The sequence below is a fragment of the Rhinoderma darwinii genome, chromosome 3, assembly GCF_050947455.1.
Source record: "Rhinoderma darwinii isolate aRhiDar2 chromosome 3, aRhiDar2.hap1, whole genome shotgun sequence".
NCBI classification, from domain to species: domain Eukaryota; kingdom Metazoa; phylum Chordata; class Amphibia; order Anura; family Rhinodermatidae; genus Rhinoderma; species Rhinoderma darwinii.
The window spans coordinates 327756013-327779583 of NC_134689.1; the positions used below are offsets into that span (position 1 = coordinate 327756013).

The window sequence follows — 23571 nt, forward strand, 5'->3', positions numbered from 1 at the left end:
ATTCTGCAGGTGTCAGCTGTGTATTACAGCTGACACCCGGGACTAACGGACAGGAACAGCGATTGCACTGTTACAGGAGCGTGTAAAAATGACATTATACTGCAATACATTAGTATTGCAGTATATTGTACCAGCGATCTATTGATCACTCGTTCCAGTCCCCTAGGGGGATTAATAAAATGTGTAAAAAAAAAAGGGAAAAAAATTATTATTAGTGAAAAAAATATATAATATATTCAAAGTCCAAAAAATCCCCCTTTCCCATGTTTCCTCTAAAGTAATACAAGAAATAAAAAAATAAACAAAATTGGTATCACTGCATCCGTAAAAGTCCGAACTATTACAATATACCATTATTTAATTCGAACTGGGAACGCCGTAAAAAATAAAGAATTTAAAACGCCAAAATCGCTGTTTTTTGGTCACCTTAGCTTTAAAACAAAAATCATAAAAAGTAATCAAAAAGTTGTATGTAAAAAAAAAATGGTACCAATAAAAACTACAGCTCTTCCTGCAAAATATAAGCCCTCACACCTCTCAATCGACCAAAAAATAAAAAAAACTGATGCCTCCCGGATTTTGGTGAAACAAAACGTTTTTGTTTTTTTTTAACAAACCGTTTTTACTTTGTAAAAGAAGTAAAGTATTAAAAAAAACGGTATAAATTTGTTATCATCGTAGTCTTATTAAGTCTCAGAAAAAATGTAAGTTGTTGTTTTTAACACACGGTGAAAGCCGTAAAAACTAAACCCAGAAAACAATGGAGGAATCTCAGCTTTTTCCAATTTCAGCCTGCAAAGAATTTTATTTTCCGTTTCCCAGTACATTACATGGTACTTTAAATGGTGTCACTATAAACCACAACTCCTCCCGCAAAAAATAAGCTCTCACACCACTCTACTGATGGAAAAATATTAAAAGTTATGGCTCTTTGAAAGCGGGGAGGGAAAAACTAAAATGTAAAAGCAAAAAATGGATCAGTCCTGAAAGGGTTAATTAATTTCTACTGAAAAAGCATTTATGACCACGTGGGGTATTGCCGTACTTGTGAGAAATTGCTTTACAAATGTTGGGGTGCTTTTCCTCCTTTATCCTTTGTGAAAATGAAAAAATTCAACATTTTTGTGGAAAAAATGTTGATATTCATTTTCACGGCCTAATTCTAATAAATTCTACAAAAGACTTGTGGGGTCTAAATGTTCACTATACCCCTAGATAGATTCCTTAAGGGGTGTAGTTTCCCAAATGTGGTCAGTTTTGTGGTGTTTCCACTGTTTTGGTACCTCAGGGGTTTTGCAAATGCAACATGACACCCAAAAACTATTCCAGCTAAATTTGAGCTCCAAAAGCCAAATATTGTTCCTTCCCTTCTAAATCCTGCTGTGGGTCCAAACAGCAGTTTATTACCACATATGGCGTATTGCTGTAATCAGGACAAATTGCTTTACAAATTTTCAGGTGCTTTTTCTCCTTTATTCATTGTAAAAATTAAGCATTTCTATGTTTTTTCAGAAAAAGTACATTTTTATTTTCACGGTCTAATTCCACTAAATTCAGCAAAAAAACTGTCGGGTCAAAATGCTAACTATACCCCTAGAAAAATTTCTTTAGGGGTAGTCTCCAAAATGGAAAAAAAGTAGATTTTCACTTTCACAGACAAACTCCAATAAATATAGAAAATGACCTGTGGAGTCAAGATGCTAACTATACCCCTAGATAAATTCCTTGAGGTGTGTAGTTTCCAAAACCGTGTCACTTTTGGGGGATTTCCACTGTTTTGGCCCCATAAGACCTCTTTAAACCTGACAATGGAGGCCCCAAAATCCACTAGGTACTGCTTTGCTTCTGAGGCCGGTATTTCAGTCCATTACCACACTAGAGCCACATGTGGGATATTTCTAACAACTGCAGAATCTGGCCAATAAATATTGCGTTGCGTTTCTCTGGTAAAACCTTCTGTGTTACAGAAGAAAATGCATTACAAATGAATTTCAGCAAAAAAAATTAAATTTGTACATTTCCCCTCTATTTTGCTTTAATTCCTGTGAAACGCTTAAAGGCTTAAAGAGGCTCTGTCACCAGATTCTCAAATCCCTATCTCCTATTGCATGGGATCGGCGCTGCAATGTAGATAACAGTAAAGTTTTTTTTGTTTTTTTTTAAAACGTTCATTTTTGGCCAAGTTATGAGCTATTTTCTATATATGCAAATGAGGTTTGAAATGAACAACTGGGCGTTTTTTTTTCGTTATGTCCAACTGGGCGTGTATTGTGTTTTTAACTGGGCGTGTTTACGTGTATGACGCTGACCAATCAGTGACCAGTCAGCATCATACACTCATCTACATTCATTTACACAGCAGCGATCTGCAGCCACATAAACAGAGATTAACGTTAATCAAGTGTCCTGATAATGAATACACATGATCATCCAGCCTGGACGTCATGTGTACTCAGAATCCTGACACTTCTGACTCTTTTCTTTGAGATTTCTAGCAAGTGAAACGAAATCTTGTTTACCTCCGTAATCTCGCGAGATGGGGGGGGCTGAGCAGAGGACACCCTTTATGACATCCATATGTCATAATGGGGAATTTGGAACTGGCTGAGCAGTTGGAACGACCCCTTTAATAGTATGTGATATTTTGTGTTTCTTATTTTGAAGAGTTGTGGTTAGAGGATAGATGTGCAAGTTGAGGATTGACATGTAAACCATATAACCCCCAATATACCATTGTCAAGATCATATGAATAAATAATTTCACATCATTTTAGAGCTAAAACTATTTTATTTTCAATTACATGTAGCCACAGGCTAAAGTCTAAACAGGATACTGTACAAACAGTCTATCTTTTACCCATTGATTTCTGTTTACCATGGCCCTACGATTTTCAATATGCAGACAGCATGAACCCCTCCCTGAACATCATATAAAAACTGGTACCATATTCTGTCATTTGAATTGAGCAACATATTCACACATTTACAATATTCCCTTTAATTCAAGAAAAACGACCTGCAAAATGAGATTGTGTAACATTGAAGTCTCTTATTGACATTCAGAGAATGAAAACATCTTCAAAAGTAGTGAACGTAAAAGTGCAAATGTCCAGAGATGAGCATTGAAGAGTTTCAGCACCAATAATAGAGGATAGCACCTTGATTCTGTATTCGCCTGCTTTCTATGATGTCCCGTTTGCTTTATTTCAAAGTAAAAGTGGGAATATAAATAGCAGTTATATATTATTAACCATTGAAATTCAATTACCAGGAGATAAACTGAGGGCCAGGTGGTTTGGAAGCAGCTTTCGCTTATAGTAATTTATCCCCACGTACAGGTATGTCCATAGGGATTTGCGTACAGAACCTATTGGTGGACAAGGACAGACCCCCATTACTTATCAGAACAAAGGGACTGCAGTGCTTAAAGTGTTTTTTTTTTCTGGTTTTATGTAAATTTATAATATACTTTGTGTTTCATTTTCTCACCGTTTTAAAAGTCTGTTTGTTGTCAGTGAATGAAAAAATTATTCCAGTATGGGAAGTCCTGTGTGTGTTAAATCAGCAGGACAAATCTGTCTCCTGTCCTGATAGTTTGCTACATTGTGTCAGTGTAGATATAATGTATCAGCCTGGAGTCTAGGTGATTTAGTTTATAGAGGAATGCATACTGTACTGGGTTTTCAGGTTCTGGATATAAACAAGAATGTTCTTTTTCACTAAATCAAGCAGAGATCTTGAAAGTGGTGAGAAATTGAAACACACAGTATATTAGTTACTGGAGAGTTCCATAATTTTGTATGTTCGACCTAGCGTTTCTTTGGGGTCATCATTGATTTCTGTGTGGTGCTGTATCACTCCTACTTCTGGAAAACGTCTGTTTCTGAGATTCAGAAACCTTTGAGCAGAGCCAATGGGAATCAGATATAATGATGAAATGTCCCTTAATTTAGGGAATCACAATGATTTAAAAAAATAAAAAAGCTGAATTCCCCATTAAGTTTTCTCCAAACATCAACAGTGACGTGATGAGTCGTGGAACATCAAGCTTTCTTTTATTGTATGTGCCACTTTTGTGTTTCATATAGTTCATGTTTTATATTTACATAGGGCACATTTTCACCCAGATATGCCCTCCTTTTTAAGCTCTATATACATATCCATGGCTGGCCCCCAATAAAAGAAAAAGGGATGAGTCCCTAAATCTGCCAAGAAAAAGAAACCCCTCTCCGAAGAAAACATTCTCTATTTTTATTATTATTTTCTTGCCTTGAAGGGTGCAGTCCTGTTTTTTGCATTTCATATAACAATTGCACCTAGTCTGCTGTAAATAACATCTCACCACACAACACATCTACAGGTAATCACACCTTGCACCTGTAACCTCTGCATATTGTTTTGTATATTGTATATGTATATATATTGTTATACATATAATCCAAATAAAATATTATTAACAAAAAACTTGCAAAGATAAGTTGTTAATATTTTGTCTATTTTAGTATATACTTGTATTGCCAATTTAATTACAATACTGGAACATCTTTTCTTAGAAGTTCCTCTGTGATTCCTCCTAGAAATTTATGAATAAATTGACAACTGGGTGTTACCAGTTGGGGGTGTGTCTTTACACAGTCTAACAATGTCCAGTCAGTGCTGATAGTGCCAGAGTGTGTAGGGATACACCCTATTGTAAAGGGGAATGGTAACACCCTTTTGTTAATTTATTCATACGTTTCTAGGATGAATAACAGAGGAATGATACAATGCAGAGTTACTGTATAAGAAAATATGTTCCAAGATAGCTATTTCTTAGGGAATACAAGTATGTACTAAAACAAAGCTGTTAGGAGAATTGATAGGTCTTCTTTAAGAATTATGGATAATCAATTTAAAGGATATTCTTCTTAAATCCTCCCTACTTCTCCATACTAGAGCTCTATTCACAGAACGTTTCAACTCATACATTTGGCGGCACTGCGTGGTGAATGTGGTGAATGTGGTCTCAGACATATGCAACTTTAAAAGCAAAAGCACCCACAGAGCTGATCTTAAATGATAAGATGCTACCAGCAGTACTTGGCATGTGAGTTGGTACTGCATGATTTTCAGTGTGTAGTGATCTTTTAGTATCTCAATAGTGATGGTTTCTCACTGGATTAAATGCAACCATTAATTTGGTCACATGTGGTGTCTCTTCTTTGGCCCTCTTCATAGTAATTCTGGTGTTAATATAGTGAATTTTACCAAGTGACATAATCTATATTGCATATCGACATATGTATACTGTAAAGTATACATTTTTTAAATTATATAAATTAATCTTCAGTTTAGAATCACAAAATAGCAAATTCGAGTTCAATATCTTTCACCAACATTTCTAATAATGGCCACTCAATAGACACCCAAAATATTACATTGCAAATGTAGCTGGTATTGGAAGTTCAGCTATGAGAATGAATTACCATGTGGACAGTAGCTTATCATCGCCAACCCCCCCACCCAGCGAGGAACTTTAGCCATGTAGAGTGGCAATGCTGTCAATGGCATCCATGTGATTGTCAACACATTTATCTGCAGTATCTTTGACTAAACAAGGTATAAACACTCATTCATATTCAGCTAGATTCTTATCTATACAGTATATACACGGTTACATCTGGGGTAGCTCTTTTGTTTGCCATAAGCCACAAGGTAGGTATCACACATCACTGTATTCATTAATGCTGAGAAGGTCAAAGACCATTCCTATAGCTATGCTAAAAGAACATTTCTGGAAAGGGTAATGTGATTTTCAGGTCATAAAGGGTTGATTACCCAGTGTAATATTACATTAGTGCTCAAAGCCAGGTTTTCTTGGAAGGTTCCAGGCTATTATATATTAGATTTCTCTGCTGGGAAAACACTTAAAAAGGCACAATGAGGATTACAATGTCCTTACTTTCAAGCATATTATATTCCCAAATAACTACACATTTTGTGGTTGGGTAGACTGCATTGGGCACACTGCGACCCACCAGTAATATGACTATGCTTTTATCATCAGTAATACTCACCACTGAGCGGCAGTAGTGCAGTGTGCCCAGCAGTGGGGAATCAGCCACAAGGTAGAATCACCATCCTCATTGTCATGTCACTGATCATTTAGCTGCTATACACTGATAAAATCCCTTAATGTGAAATGGACCTTTGGCTATTGATCTAATATTTACGCAAACAGGTTGCCATCAATAAGTGAACACAATGGCGCATTACAATCTTGCAATGAAAATCAGGATATCCTCATATATCAATCTCAGGAATCTGGCTCTCGTGGTATGAAAAAAGGTATTTTTCTGTGATTACTTCTAATGAATCTCAATTGGGGAGGGGGGAATTAAGATTGAAGTAGACCAAGAAAGTGGGCATAACCGTCCTTTTATTTTTGGGTTTTTATGGCATTTTCAAGGCCTTTAAAAGCCAAGTAGAGCTGGCTAGTGGATGCCGTTTGGACCTGTTATGACATCCGTGATGATGATATTTTATGGTCTTTAGCTCTACACTTTCTCCTCCAAACTTATTTGTGTTTTTGTTGTAAATGTTTCTCAACTATACAGGAATATCAAGATATAACAACTTTTTCTTGATGATCTTAACATTTGGCCCTTAAATGCACTTCCATTCTGAACAATGCCATAAATGAATCCAAATACAAGGATTTCCACATCTTTTTACTGAGGCTCATTTTATATTTAACGTAAAAATGTCATTTGGATACAGTTAACTTTTATATCTCATTTACAAAACAAAATCTTGTATGCATTTCTGTTTTTAGTCTATATACTCAGTGAAATGACTTGATCAACCTAAACTAGATGCATCATTTTATATGCTACAGAGTAGAAATGTCTCCTGACTATTATCTTTTTATAATGTTCACATTTTTGTACTGCCACTTAGTGACTTACTGTAAATCCTGTCTATGGTCCTGCGAGGTGACATATTTTATATGAAGTTTGTAAGGACTTTAAACAGAGTGGATGGAACAAGAATGAGATATGATTTTGAGCACCCATCCTCCATGTATAACAAACATATACACGTCCACTTTTATTGGAGCCATAATCTTTGTTATCGCACATGCAGGTGATATTATCAATAATATCTAATGGGTTATTTGCAAATTAACTAGACCCTATACCAAATAGACCCCAGAGGCAAGTGATTGGCTTCAAAGTCTGCTCCAAATAGAGCTGCATTATTCTGGACCCTTAGGGCTTTGTTGTATTAGGGGCCCTTATTTATGTCAGGGGCTAGGCCCACCAGAGGATCATTTTGCTACTATTGTGGGCCAGTACGACCTTGGGACCAGTTGACTTGCATCTACAAATGTGTCCAACCTTTTTCTTAAATTGCGTTAGGTTATTCATTAAATTATACAATTTGTCATGATATTAATTGAATACAATCTCGCGCTATCCAGTAAAAAAACATAAACGTTAAACATGTACTTTTTTTAACATTGAAGTCTATAAGCGACGGATAGCATCCGTCAGAGGCATCCTTCACAGCCACCCAGTAAAAAAAAATGTATACGGTAAATATATACTTTACTGACAGATGCCTCTGATGGATGCCATCTGTCGCCCATAGACTCTTATGTTACAAAAGTATGTTTACCGTATTCGTTTTTTTTTCTGGATGGCCTTGACATTTATGCTTTTTTAACAGGGGAGTCTATGAGCGACAGATGGCTGACAAAAGGCATCCACCAAAGTCATCTGTTGGAGGTATACAGGTTTGTTTAACATCTCGCGCCCTACATCTTGGGTTATGTTGGGTTTAGAGAGAAAGTAAGGGAGGACACATCTGTATGATCCTTTTAGTAACCATTTCTATGTGTACTATTGGTCTAACATATAGGATTCTGTGTACCATATTTGTTGTGCCAGTTCAGTTAGGTGGTGATCTTGCTTGCTGTATTCAAACATAAAGATATATGGGTGTTAAAATTTGACTGTGTACGACTGTCCTTTTTAGCCTTCCACTGGTTTACAAGGGAGCAGACTGTAGATGTGCTTTTTTTCTTTAATTTCTAAACATAAGCTCTGTCAAGAATGATGACAGTTCTACACCCCTTGTGTAGAAGTCTTTCCCCTATCTATATTCTCTCTGCAAGGAACATACATTGCAATTCTCAAAACAGCTCATTGTGTCACTAATGGAAGATTATACTTGGCTCGCTCTATAGCACACACTCTCGCTAGGAGTTTGGAAGATATAGAACGCAGTCTCTATTTTAACACAGACATCTACATATTTTGTATATTTACACTTTCTACGTTTTTCTGGGAGCACTAAAAAGAGAACTGACTTGAATAGCAGAGGCTCACACACCTGCAGTCAGGTTACGCAAACATTAAAATGCAGACTAGTATCCTGGCTAGTTACAAGCAACTTGCAGACTAATATCCCATGCAAATATTTGCATGAAATAGTTGAACAGGAATTCCTGACCATAGTGATCATAGCACTGTCAAAGCAAGATAACAATAATCCCTTGATGTCCACAATGAAGTCTTGTCTATATCAAATCTGTTTGTCCTCTTCTCGATCAGCGCCTTTTAACCCGTTGTGCTACCTAATGAGATGCAGCACCATAAGCTAAAAATAATTCTTTAGAGTGAAACATACATATCCAGTTTATATATATATATATATATATATCTATATATATATCTATATATATATCATGGGATCGTCCGCCATACCCCCTGTCTTAATAAAATAGACACATAATAAAGAAGGTGCCCTTTTTCGTCTTTGCACTGTAAAACCTTAAGAAGAAAGTATCACACATTATAGAAAATTCTTCGAAATGGTCATACAATTGCTGGATGATGCCTCTAACATTATAAAAGGCACTTTTTGTTTTTAAGAAAATATTTTTTGAAGGAAACAGACATAACAGTGGATTAACAAAAAAAATATTCTCTGTACATCCAGGCGTCTAATAATTTTGCATCTATTTTTAAAAAAAGTAATGGCGAGCGGTGACTCTTGACAATGGCGGCTTGTCCACTCTACTTTAACCATCTTTTCTCTTCATCATAAAGAACATGCACATTCTGTCAATTTGCCTCCTTATAAGAAACTACCATTCTTAACTCTGCAGTTAAGTGCACCATCAAGTAATTTTCCCTGCTTGATGTTCATCGTTGTCTGCACTTATCTAAGATGTGTAGAGGAGCCGCTGTCGAGAAAGGGAAATGGTTCTAATGGAGGTGCCCTCAATCAGCCAATAGACCAATCAGAAAATGGCTTTGTCTTATCTATGCAGGTATATGTTCTACCAATTTAAAGTTTTCTTGTACTTTGGCTCTTGTACTAAAGTCTATTCAGTAAAAGAGGAAATAACTTTTTTTCTAAATGTGATTTTTTTTGTCTCGAAAATATATCCTTAAGATGAATATATTAAATCCTTGTTCACTAATGTTCTAGGCAGGAATGATTTATCTTCAAAGAGTTCCATGGTTGGTTTATATTTCCTAATAATAAAGTATGATAGTTAAAAGGTAACTACCACATCCAATACTCTACCATTTTTATTTTTTTAAGAGACCCACCTATCAGATGACCTTTGATTTATTAGGAAGGAGGGACAGTCAATAATTATGAAGAAAATTGTGTTGTATAATATATTCACCTAAAACAATTTGTTGAGTGGATTTAGGCTTTAATAACAATGATATTGCTACATATAGTCCATATTTACATATCTTTAACTCTGACCAATGTAATGGCAAAGGTAAAAATGGCCATATACCCTTCAATATTTCCAGATATTATGTATTGTTGGCAATGTACAAAACCCATCCCTACAGGATGCTAACATGGCCTTATTGGACATGAGTTAGCCATTTCAACCCTTGCAAACTTGCATTCTTCTGTTATGAGGTCTTACTATTGGTTGTCCACTGTTTGCATAGATTACGAGCAGTCATTTTCTACATTTACCAACACATCCAACAAATTTTCAGTAGAGGGTGAAACAAATAGGGTGACAAGGATGGGTGGGTACACGGAGAAACATTAAATTAGTTGTCTGGAGGAAAGTCAATATATAGGTGGGTGCTGTTACTTATTGGCCAAAAAGGTGACATTTATGGTCACCTATTGAGGTCCCTGGTGCAGGTTCTTTTCAAGGAGAATACTAAGTAGTGTCCACATTGATTTGTGGCTAGGTGTGTGAGTGCAGAAACATAGTAACACCCTAGTCAGGCCCTTTCTGCCCTACAGGTACAATGAATTTCCAGTAAAAATGGATTACTATCACACGTGGTGCATTTTACTCCACATGTTCTGGTCAGCGTTGCCTCCTTTGTCTGTGAGTTAACTCCATTTGTTAAGTCTTCATCCACCATTAGACAAAATGTGTTCCACTGATAAGTAAAAAAAATGTATCCTTACAGTAGATTAATTTTTTTCATATCCACAATACTTCTTCTTTAGGCCAGTGCTAAAAACAAAGAAGAGCAGGTCATCCAAGTCACAGTCACACTCATTGCGATTTTCTTCCAGAAAGCCTCACATGCGCTTACAGAACAAAACCAGAAAAATCTACATTTTAAATTCTACAAAGGCAAAAAAAAGTATTTAAAAAATGAGGTAGAAGTTTGTGTACAAAGTTTGGAAGTGCATCACGCTGGATTATAAAATAAAATAATGGGAAATTTACCTCAAAACAACATCAGTTACAAGGAGCCAAGTAAGGAGGAATGTTTGTGTCCCGCTACCTTTCTACTAAAGTTTGTAATGAATTAGAAATTACCTGACATGTTTTTTAGCATGTGATTACTCTATTGTTAGGCCATTTTTATTATATTGTATTTTCCCCCATTGAAGTAAATAAGGGAAAATGCCACTACAAAAACAAATCATACATAGGGTATGCCTAAGCTTCAAACTAATGCGGTATACTCTAAAATAACCACAAAACGGAAGTGGGAAAACTTCAATGTGTAAATGGAAAATTGTAATTTCAATTGCAGTGCAAAAAAGCTTAAAGAGTCCTAAGCAGGTTCACAGCCCAGTGGTGGCTAGAAAAGATGGATGGGACCAGCCTGAGCTTTTCCCCTCTTCTCATGAGCCTCACAGGATCTGCATGGGATGCCTCAAAGCTAAAAATGCCTTTGAGTACTTGCATTGTAGGATTAATGTAAAAACCTCCCAACAAAATGTAAATATGAAAAAAAAAAGAAACTTTGAGTCATTGGATAAAATGTATTTCATGTAAGATAGTTAAAGGGGTTCCTCTATGGGTTTTCAGAAATAAAGGCGAACCGAGTTAGGGGTGGGGGTGTTTTGTTAAGTACCCATGTCCATATGGGCTGCTTTATGGACACGATACATTGAGCTTTGTAAACGTATTTTATCCACATAGCAAGTTATATCATTATAAGAATGTTAACAATCACAGCCTCCCATCAGATCAGATCTTGTGGACCAAATTGTAGGACAAAGTATACAATGCAGCACATGTTTAGTCCTCCATTAGTATACAGTACCTTTTATATGTGTCCTTGTGTTATGTTAGTATCTACATGCATGTGCTTTTCTTTCACATTTTAAGCAAAATGCCACTTCTTTTTTTAAAACAAAACCTGATGGTAGTCCTATAAAACTGTAAAGACACATGCTGCTTGTGTGTACTGTGTGTTCACCACATATTCCTCATTAGATGGCTCCAGCCACTAGATTTCTGCAATATTGTCACTAAATGACACACACATCAAACCCTTAAATTGTAATCCATAGCGGGGCATGTGTAAGCAATAGTCATGCATGAGCCAATCAAATATCACAGAATAACAAACAGATCATACTTGAAAACATTCATCCCAGTTGAGGTAGATTTGGAGATTCACCTCTGTACGGACTCTTCTATACAGTTTGTATCCGACTCATCAGCAGACAAATAAAAACAAAACCCTAATGAAAAATATAAAATTCAGACCAGGCTACAAGAGCAGCAGGCTCCTCCAGGATATTCCTAGGGGCCTAAACAATCATCTGGCATAATAATAACAGAGGGTTAAAAGTAGTCAGTAGGTAGTGATGGATGTGAATTCAGTAAGATTCCCTATAAACTATCGGCCCTGCATTCAATGGGCTTAAGAGCAGGCAAATTCCATGTGTTGTGAGTGGAAAAAGATGGCTGCCCACAGTCTCTGGAGAGTAACAGTCTATAAGTGCCAATGTTCTCACATAATAATAATAAAAAAGTACAAAACTCTATCAAAAGGGTACAGGAGAATCACAGGGTTTGGAAAATGGAGACCTGAGATGTATAAAAGCTCCGAACAAACACAGCTGAAAGGAGCAGCAAGGATTCTGTGTCAGTTCAGTTTTAGAGGAAGGTAGGGACTCAGTCCTTAGATGTGGCTGGATGGTTTACTGCCAGAGATCCAGGAGGGTCCTCTTCAGCAAAACTAATTTCATCAGGAATGATGGCAGACACCAGAGTTACATCCAAAGTATGTGAAGGAGCAGACTGAGTTGGAGAAAAAAAATACAGGTTAATATGGTTCTCATATAATAACTCATATAATCATGTATGCAGTCTCATTCATGCACAGGCAAGTGTGTGCGTAGAGGCGGCATGTGCAGCGGCTAAGGGACGCACGAAGACAGGGACCCAGATTAGGCTAGAGGCTGCTATCCTTTTTTTAAAGGCTGTGTGAACATGCACACCCAGACCACAATTGCGGCAATGGCCACCATTCTCTCCTATAAATAAATGGAAGAGGGGATAATGGGGTGTAATGGTTTTAAACTAGCAGGGGGCTCCTCTGGTAGGAGAGCCTTTTCTTCCCTATGTATGCCACTATAACTAACACACTTTTATGGGGGTATCTGTGGCTGGAACACTGTTATGGGGAATCTATGGATGCATATTGATATGGGGAGATCTTTGGTTGGCACAATGTTAATATGGCAACTGTGTGCTATTTATCTGGTCACTATATGCAGTATTTATTTAAGCACTGAATAACTTTTTTTCTGGATTCTGTATGCACCATGCACTGGATGCATATGGTATCTGCATTATTTATTTAGACATTGTGTACCACTATTTATCTTGATATAAAATATATGTTTGATTACTGTATGGACTGCTTATCTGGTGACTGAATACAATATTTCTCTAGATACTGTTTACATCATTTACCTGGATTCTATATACAACTTTTTATCTGGAGCCTATTCATTTCTATTATTAATGAGAATTAACTCAAACATAACATTTTTATTTTAATGGGTAGAGGGGCTTAAGCTGTTACAAGACACCTCTGGCAATGGTTTATTTCCCACAGCAACAAAGGCTGCCTCAGCCATTGAGGGACACTTGGGTAGCTCTCATAGACATTAGATTGTTGGCAAAAAATTGGGCAACTTTTATCTAATATATATGTGACAGTTTTAATGTGTATGTTAATTATTTCCACTGGTAAGCTCAATGTATTACATTTTGAAACTTGGAAAAGCCTGCCCCCCTTTCCCCAAAGACAACATAAGTAACATCAGTATCATATTTATATAATAGTTTTAGAGGTATGGTCAATTCAATCATATTTGCACAGGTTTCCATACATTACGGCCCCATGCACAAGACCGTAGATTTCCTCTGTAATTGCGGACTCATTCATTTCTATTGACCACGGACACCTTCCCGTATATTTGCAGGATGGTATCCTCGCCGTAGAAAGCCTCCGCAAAAGATAGGACATGTCCTATAATTTGCTTTTTACGGACCATGCTCCCATACTTTATATGGGAGCACGGGTCGAAAATGAGTGTGGCTGTCCGTGAACGGCCGTCCCCGTAATCGCGGACCGTGATTACGGGCACGACCGTGTGCACGAGGCCTTACTATACAGATATGATGTGCTTACATTTCCTATAATAACACTAATAAACAAACCCTATTTAATCTGGTTGGGTCATAAACTCACAAAACGCTAAACACCAATATACATAATCAAGTGCTAGACCCGAAGTAGTATGCAAAATAAATCAAATTTAAATCATTAAAACATAAAATTAAAATTTATCAATAAAAAATGACATAAAAATGGGTGGCCAGAATGTTACCAAAAAACAGGGAACCAGATGCAAATAGTAAATTAAAAAAAACACAATATCAAACCCTTACAGTAGGTCACACATATAATAGACTTATCAAGAAGTAAAAACAAATGTCCGTATAAAAGTGGGGATAAATACTGATCATGCAAAGATATGTTTCCACATAAATACATACGATAGCTAAAACATCAGTTACACCCACCACACCCAACGTTTTCTTTTACTTCCTGATGGGTCTATTATAAGTGTGACTTACTGCAAAGTGTTGATATTCTGTCTTTTCAATTTTACCACTTGTCTCTTTTCCGTTTTCTTTTTTTTTAGTAACATTCTCATCACTCCCTGTTTTTATGGCATTATGCACTGATGAATTTTAATCTTATGTCTTGATAATTACAATAAAATAGGATTATTTTTTTTGCAAACTACTGGTATAGCACTTGATGATCTAGATTTCCTATAATGCTCAACTATCTATCTGATATGACTGTGATATGAACGTGTCTCACCTCTGATCGATGATGTGGTGAGTGAGGAAAGAGATGCTCCATCTCATTGAGATCACCAACTTTCCCTTTCAGTTCTGAAACATTACTGTTCGTCATTGTAGCGCCATTTTGAGCACTTCGGTGTGAAATTCTGCCATTGACACCCCCAGCAACTTGTGGAGCTGATATTTGGTCCTGCGATGCCTTACACTTCATCAGTCTAAGAGGCAGAAGCAAAGAATTGGTATTTACTGCACATCAAAGATGTAAAAAACGTTTTACAATACATTATTCCAGAAAACGATGATTGAAGTTACAGGTCCAGATCCTGCAGCTTCTCTACTCCAAGGTCTTGTTGGGTGGCTCAAAATCACCCCATGTTTATATGCCAATTACCACTATTCGATCTAACTAACATGTGGACATTAATGTGGATGATTATTTATGACAAAGTTCCAATGACAACCCTGAACTGCCATAGCTCACAACAGAAAAGGTTGTCATGGGGACATTGAAGTAGAACTGCTGCAGGTTTGGGACCTCCACCTTTTTTATGTTTAATTTTTAGCTTTTATATAATTCTTTTAGTAGATTTCCATGTCGTAATCAAACACAAAAAAAGAAAGAAAAAACATTATCATAGCAAAGTTAAAAGTCCAAAATGTAGATATAGCCGAATAAATTTTTTTCTTTTGCTTTCAATTCTGTGATCTGGAGATTCTGAGGACATTTTCCTGAAGTTAAAATTTAGTTTCTTTACACCATAAAATAATTGAAAATAGAACATGTTAAAGTAGACACTTAGAAGTGTTTTTTTATGGGTAGGACCCCCCTTCTTTAACATTGTCACTACTCACTTTCCCCTTTTGTACATCTTTTTGTATCTTTATACATATTTCCAACTTATCCTCTTCCATTACAACACTCATATTAACTACACCACAAAATGTTAGAGGCTGGATTCACACGGGAGGGAAAGGCTTCGGATTTTCCGAGCAAAATTTCCGTGCAGAAAATCCACATCGGATTACAGTGCCAGCCATTTGGATTGAATGTGGATGTGGATTTTCCAGACGGAAATCAAAGCATGCTGGGCAGCATGCTCATTCTGTTCTGGATGTCCACTGCAAATTTCACCCTTTTCAATGTAGAAGAGGTGAAATCCGCCGCAAAAACCGCACATAACATGTGCAGAATTTTCCGCGGAAATGGTGCAAACATGTTTCAGAAAATTTGTAGCATTTTCATCCAGTGTAAATCCAGCTGGAAACTGGCAATTTGACTTGCAAAAATAGACACCTAAACACAAAAATTAGGACTTTTATGCTGAGTCCAAACATAGCTGACAAAAGCTGAAACTAATCTGTCACGTGTGAATTTAGCCTAAATGGGTGTTGTTTTAATTGGCTTGCAATATAATTTAATATCCTCATTCCTCTGTTAGGCCAGGGCTACACCTAGAAATTTGTAGTGCTACTGATTGATTTTAACTATTGAGAAACAACTGCAGTCCAAATAGTACATTGGGTTGCATGCAATCTTGTAAACTGCAGCTGTCTTTCAAGAGTTAAAATCAATCAGTAGCACTACAAAACGTCTAGGTGTATCCATGGCCTCAAACATTTGCCTTTGTGTTACGCAGGTCCTATATTTTAAAAACGTACAATTCAAATTGTCCTGTTCTCTCGCAAAATTTCCACTTTTCTTATTAGGCTCTGTTAACATCTGCGCTTGGTTTTCTGTTTTTCTGTTCCAACTTACTGTAGGAACAGAAAAATGAGAAAAATGGAAGCGCCGGGTCCAATGCATGATGGACACCAACGGCACCTGACGAAACCTATTGACTTTAATGAGTTCCATCAGGTGTCCGTCATAGTATCCTTCGTTTTACCGGGAAAAAAACAGTGCAGCGCACTGCACTATTTCTTCTGATGTTTTTTTACCAGATCTGCGACAGAGGCTCTTAATGAAACCTCCAACGCAGATGTGAACACAGCCTTATACTGTAGAAATGTGTTTTTGTCCTACCTCCCACGGTATCCAAACATAAGGAACAGCACACAGAAAATGATACAGGTCACACCAATATGTATTCCAATGATGATGCCAGTTGTAGATGACTTTGCCCTCTGCTCATCACCCACACAATTGCAGGATGGATTCAGCACTGTGTACAGAAATAAGGGATTATGGAGACAGCCTTCCAAACCTGTGTGAACTTATGTTTCTTTGTGGATATTTTTATATTATATAGATACATGGATGTTAGAAATGGGGAAGTAATAGTGGAGGATGCTATGTATTCAGGAGGTATGGTGAACATTTTTGTAAATCTTTAACTGCATTTACTGGTGGGGCGGCCATGTATCCCTTGCGTCTGAATGGTTGGTTGCACATAATTCCATAGAGGATTAGCTCACATTACATGGTGAAGGGGCTGTGTAAAGCCCAATTACTAAAGAAGAAAACCCATAGAGATTTAAGTAGACAGTACAAGCAAAATAGTTTATGGTTACTGTAATTCCCAAACCCCTTCCCTTCCTTTCTCTACATCCCCTTCACACAAAGAAAAATGTAGCTGCAAGGATTACATACCATTGAGTCATTCCTCATGGCTACTCTGGTGTACATATAGAAGGGGGTCTAGCTTTAGTTGGACCCATTCCCCAGGACCTGAACTATTCCCTCTCCACAGAAATCAGAACTTTAACAAGAAAGTTGGCCCTACGCCCCATAGGAAGGACAAAGAAGCCTTGTCCCCTTTGACCAAAGATGAGGTTGTAAGGTATCAAGAACTAACACTAGCAAGGGTGCTTTATTTTGACTTTTGCAATGCAGCCCTATCCACCAAATGTAGGTCACTTTATAGATGAGTAGAAAGAAACAAAACAAAAAAAAAATAAGAAAACTATTTCAAACAAAATGTAATCTAATCGCAAATTTTTTTCCCCCTTCTATTTGTATAGATAAGTAGTCATTGATGTGTGATTTAGATGACAGTGAGAAAGAAGTTTATTGTTACAAAAAAGGGTAAAAAAATATCCTCCATAGCACATTCAATAGTATGTGGGCACTACTTACCAGCACGGGCAGAAGCTTCTTTCAGCGACACAAAGCGAACTGTGGAATTTCCATCTCCATGCTGATTAAAGGCCAGCAACTTCACCTCATACACTACTAGGGGGTCTAGATACAAAATAGAATTACATTAGAAGCCATGTGTTGCATTGATATTATTTTCATTAGATTTTGTTCCCTGCCCAAATTGTGCATTTCATGTGACTGTGTCTATTCTCATAGTAAAGGGTTGTCCCAATCACATCCATTAGACGACCGTGTCACAGAATTCCCTATCGGCTACTGTTATTACAACCAAGCTCATAACCGCTCTTACATAGTTACTTAGTTCATGAGGTTGGAAAAAGACACAGGTCCATCAAGTCCAACCTATAATCCTACCGTGTTTATTCAGAGGAAGGAAAAAAAACCATGAGGATGATGCCATTTGCCTCAATAGGGGAAAAATTCCTCCCCGACTCAAAATATGGCAATCAGAATAAATCCCTGGATCAACGTCCCATCTCCAGAATCTATCACTCATAACCTGTAATATTAAATTTCTCAAGAACGGCATCAAGACCCTTCTTGACCTTGTTCAAAGAATCAACCATCACAACACCCTGTGGCAGAGAGTTCCATAGTCTCACTGCTCTCACAGTAAAGAATCCCAGTTTGTCATGATCATGAAACCTTTTTTCCTCTAGACGTAGAGGATGCCCCCTTGTCCTTGTTACAGGTCTAGGTGTAAAAAGATCATTAGAACGATCTCTGTAGTGTCCATTCATATATTTGTGTATTGTAATTATATCGTCCCTAAGCCGTCTTTCTTGGTACTGCAATCCGCCCATTTCCTTAATTAAGTTGGTTGACCATCTTTGCACCCGTTCTAATTCAGCCAAATCCTTCTTATACACAGGTGCCCAAAATTGTACACCATTCCATGTGTGGTCTGCCAAGTGATTTGTATAGAGGCAAAACTATGTTCTTGTCGAGAGCATCTATGCCTCATAATGCATCTTAGGATTTTATTTGCCTTGGCAGCAGCTGTCTGGCACTGGTTACTAAAGTTCAATTTACTGTCCATCAATATCCCCAAGTCTTTTTCAGTAGCAGTTTTACCCAGTGTTTTACCATTATAATTGTAAAATCGGTTTCCTCGGCCAAAGTGCATAACCTTACATTTATCAGCATTAAACTTAATTTGCCATTTCTCTGCCCAAACCTCCAGCTTCCCCATATCCCTCTGTAGTATTACATTATCCTCCTCTGTGCTGATTACTTTACAGAGCTTAGTATCATCTGCAAATAGTGAAATTATACCCTCCACAAGGTCATTAATAAACATATTAAAAACAATTTTAATCTGTTGTTTTTGAGGACCGTTTTATCTTCTAGGATATATTAAACTTGTCCTAAGGGAACAGTACATGTGGATGGATGGCAGTTGTTAAATGACTCCAAGTGAAATTGCTATATTAAATTTCCCAGCCATTTCTCCTTGGTGGCATTTACGAGCCAGTGTTACTGTTGTAAATGTCAGTCTAATTTTGACAGTGTTAATGGAGAGGAGGTGCCGGCTCCATGTTTGATTATCATTATTATGTGTCACTGTATAATTCTATCACCCATCACTATCATTATAGGACACAAAGGTGTTTCACAAGGTTCCTGGCTGTGCTATATGTCACATAATAATATATAATATACTACCAGGACAAATTAAAATATTGCTCTGATAAAGGAAGTACATATAAGTATGTGCTATGTACTACTTACCAAGCCGGCAGATGTTGTAAGCTGTGACATTGCTGGGCAGCAGCATCGGCCCGGTATAATGTGGAAGAGGCACCTTACGGTAAAAGAGTTTGAAACCTTCATTTTGACCTAGTTTGATTGAGGGCTCCCAGGCGGCCTGGATAGCTGTACTATTCAGGACCTTGATATATAGAGAAGGGACAGCCGGTACTGGAAGGATAGAACCACAGGATATAGCGTTAGCATTCTGTAAGTCCATGTCTATTGTAATTGACCAATTGCATACATGATTACAAATGCCAGGTTGTTATAATTTCAGGAATTTCATTTTGGAACTTATCTTGAAAGAATATACTGTACAATTTGCAGAATAATATTAGCAGGATGACTTCAGAATCATTCTGAATTATCATTATTTTGTTGGCTTAATTGTAATGAACTAAAATCCAGTAAACAAATATTAACTTTGTTATACCCATTTGGAGCACATTTATTAATACTGGCATACTACCAAGTAGGGAAGCACGATGCATCGAAACTTCGATACTGTGCATCCCCAAACTGTTCGATACCGTTATTTCGTGTATTTCGATACTAAGCTGTGCGGCCGCACAGCTCAGTATTGTAACACATGAATGTATGAGAGCGGGGCTGTGGCTGTGTCATACAGCCATTGCCCCGCTCCTGAGTCCTGATAACAAGTGCGCGGGGTCAGGATGATGCGATGCGGCCGGGGCTGCACTAATGAGCGCACTACAAAACACCCCCATGTTCTGTCTTCAGTGCCTGAACCGCCGCTCGTTAGTGCAGCGCCAGCCGCATCTCCTCATGCTGACCGCGCACGCACTTCCTGTCAGGAGCGGGGCAATGGCTGTATTACACAGCCGCAGACCCGCTGGCGGAGATCAGAGAAACCTCTCATCTCCACCCTTATTCCCGTGAATGCTGCGATCATAGCTGACTGCAGCATTCAGGGGAAAATGAGAAGGGGTGATGCCCCTTGGATCGCGTCACAGGAATTGAGGGACATACCATATATGGGCAGACAGCCCAGGGTCCATTGAAGGACCCCAGGGCTGTCCTACCATATTTCCTGTTGTTAGGGCATACTTAGGTATGTCCTAACAACTGTCTGTGTACTATTAGTGCACAGGCTAATGTACTGTAATATAGATATATGCCAGTACATTAAAGTTTAAAAAATAAAGTAAAAACATAAAGTAATGTTAATTTTTTTAAAAATACACATACACCTTTTTTACAATAAACATTACAATAAGTCTCAATACATAAAAATACACATATTCGGTATTGGCGCGGCCGTAATAACCTGCACAACAATTTTTTTTGCATCATTTATGATATGTACGCTGTAAAAAAATAAAATAAAAACTGCTTTCTATCACTTATTGTGGGGCACAAGGTGTGATGAATTTAACCTCTATGTGCCTCACATTAATAGTAATTAACCCCATCATGTACCTTACATATTAACCCATTATGACTGAGAAACATGATGGGGTTAATTACTATTAATGTGAGGCACGTGGAGGTTAAATTCATCATTACATCACGCGCCTCACGTCAGAAAATGGAAGAACTTTTATTTTTTTTATTACTGTTGGCAAAGTATCGAATTGGTATCGAAATCGCAATACTAAACGAAGTATCGGTATCGAAGTCCAAATTCTGGTATCGTTACATCCCTACTGCCAAGCAGCATGCCAGTATCAAATTTTAGTGTAGCGTTCGCCATAGTCCTTAGGGGTGCATGTGGACTAAGAATAGTACCACTTTTATTAATAATGCCATTTTTTGCACCAATGAAATTGGAGATGGTAGTTGTGAACAACTGCACCTAATTTCTTAAGACACATCCCTCTTAATAAATTTGGTGAATTTGGAATTGTCTGACTGCTTGAACTTTGTGCCTTATATGAACAAGCAAATATTTGCACTACTAATTTTTAAGCTTTTGTGCCTTTTTTAAAAGTATGTTAACAGCTTCACCACATCCACCTTTTTCACCTGTTTTCTTTTTTTGAGTGAGAAGACAAATTGCAGAATTTGGCTCAAATTTAGTAAATTTTTTTAGTGATTTGTTTTTTTTTAACCCATGCAATTTTTGCAGAAAAAAAAGATGTTCAACAGGCTTGATGCACTCCTACAGGCCCATGTTAGATTTTCTGGAGTTTGCGCAATGAGAAATTGGACCGTCCAGTGTACAACTTACAATTTTTTTACAGCTGTCCGAAGCAAAACGATGAGCCAGTCCTAGACCATCTACTATAAGGGTATGTGCACACACACTAATTACGTCCGTAATTGACGGACGTATTTCGGCCGCAAGTACCGGACCGAACACAGTGCAGGGAGCCGGGCTCCTAGCATCATACTTATGTCCGATGCTAGGAGTCCCTGCCTCGCTGCAGGACAACTGTCCCGTACTGAAAACATGATTACAGTACGAGACAGTAGTTCCACGGAGAGGCAGGGACTCCTAGCATCGTACATAAGTATGATGCTAGGAGCCCGGCTCCCTGCACTGTGTTCGGTCCGGTACTTGCGGCCGAAATACGTCCGTCAATTACGGACGTAATTAGTGTGTGTGCACATACCCTTAAAGTGCCAATAAGCTGTGATATTGCCACTCAAAACAAGCTATGATATATTTTACCCTGCTGCCCTACTTCCCTGATATATTCTTGAAAGGTCATATCCTAATAAATATAACTACCAATGATCAATAGAATAGACATTTCCCCACAATGTTGAACTCTATGTAGTATTTTTTAATGAAAGAAAATCCATAAGAAAATATAAAACCTGGTACAAATTGCTACTACCTGGTTTATTTGACACAGGTCAGTAATAAAAAAAAAAATGCTTCTGTCCTACCTTTGGCCCTGAGAAGGATTATAAGCGAATTATATGATGCTGACAAACTCCTTACTCTGGCATTATGGTTGTTAATTGAACCAGTTCACATATTCTTTCCTACCTTCTCCTAGAGTTCTTTGCACCACGCTGGCTGACGCTTTACTTGCTCCTCTAGATATGTATGCTTTTATGTAGAAGATATAGCTGGTTGATGGATCCAAATCGGTCACAGATTGTTGAAAAGTATCCTTGCTTACAGCTTCTTGGTACTCCATTTGAACAGGGTCTGAAAATGAACCAGATATATTCTAAATAATCCTCAGTACATTTAGGACAATTTAGGAAAAATAAATATAATAATCTAAATTACTGACTGAGCTGTAGTTTCAAAATAATCGGAGCATGCCTCTCTAGGCACATATATAGTTTGGAAAGTAGGCCTACAACGATATTTACACACAGAAGAAAATACATTTGTTCAAAATGAAAATATTTTGCATTATTTTTTTTGTGTTGGGAAATCCGGATTTAGGGATTTATGGATTTAAAGTCATGAGAAAAAAATGGGGGTGCTTAATCTCTCTCTGTATTTTAAAACAGTTAAGGCCAGAGGTTATAGGCCTCCACCAATGTCTTCTGTAACAGCAGCCCGAGAATTGGGCTGTATTTTGCCAGCAGGGGGCGGTGTAAACCCTCCTTGTCACCAAGAGATTTGACTTGGGGCTACTTCGGGGAGTGGAGTCTGCAGAAACCCCCGATCCAGCATTTAACCCCTGTACAGGGATGTGGACTTTGCTGTGGGGGAGTGGTAAATGTGGCAATAGGTCTGGGCAGGTGGCAGGCACGTATGGTCAAAAACAGGCAGAACTGGTCAGTACACAGGGATACAAAAAAAAAAGATAGCAGGGGAACTAGGAACACAAGGGAACCCTAGGAACCAAATTGCTCTGGCAATGTGTTTCAGAGCAGGAGGACTTTATATATAAATTCAGGTGATGACTTTAAAATTTGGCACACGCTGGCCCTTTAAGAATACAAGGGTCAGTGCGTGTACGCACTATTACCCAGTGGAGCGCATCGGCAGCTGGAGCAGACGCTGAGCAGTGAGGGGAGGAGCTGAGAGGCCGCCAGACGCCGAGCAGCGTGTGACAGGAGGACGCCGGACCGAGGTAAGTACATGACAAGTAGCAGGGGACATTACACCTTCTTCAAGTGTACACTCCTGCAAAGAAAGGCAGGAGAGATGAAGGATGAGTGTAGA

At 37.9% G+C, this 23571-nt stretch overlaps 1 protein-coding gene and 1 long non-coding RNA gene across 2 annotated transcripts in view; one reads left to right on the forward strand and one right to left on the reverse strand.

Moving 5' to 3' along the window:
- Window positions 1–6322, forward strand: part of LOC142749816 (uncharacterized) — a 71609-nt gene extending 65287 nt beyond the window's left edge. The window contains exon 4 of the long non-coding RNA XR_012882464.1: window positions 6221–6322. This is a non-coding gene — a long non-coding RNA (uncharacterized LOC142749816). The remainder of the gene's footprint in view (window positions 1–6220) is intronic.
- IGDCC3 (immunoglobulin superfamily DCC subclass member 3) overlaps window positions 2769–23571 on the reverse strand; it is a 131398-nt gene continuing 110595 nt past the window's right edge. Inside the window, exons 9-14 of the mRNA XM_075858294.1 lie at window positions 22432–22596; window positions 19452–19640; window positions 17697–17801; window positions 16644–16782; window positions 14637–14835; window positions 2769–12532 (exon numbers count right to left, since the gene is read on the reverse strand). Coding sequence (XP_075714409.1) covers window positions 12407–12532; window positions 14637–14835; window positions 16644–16782; window positions 17697–17801; window positions 19452–19640; window positions 22432–22596 — 923 coding nt within the window. The 3' untranslated portion in view covers window positions 2769–12406. The remainder of the gene's footprint in view (window positions 12533–14636; window positions 14836–16643; window positions 16783–17696; window positions 17802–19451; window positions 19641–22431; window positions 22597–23571) is intronic.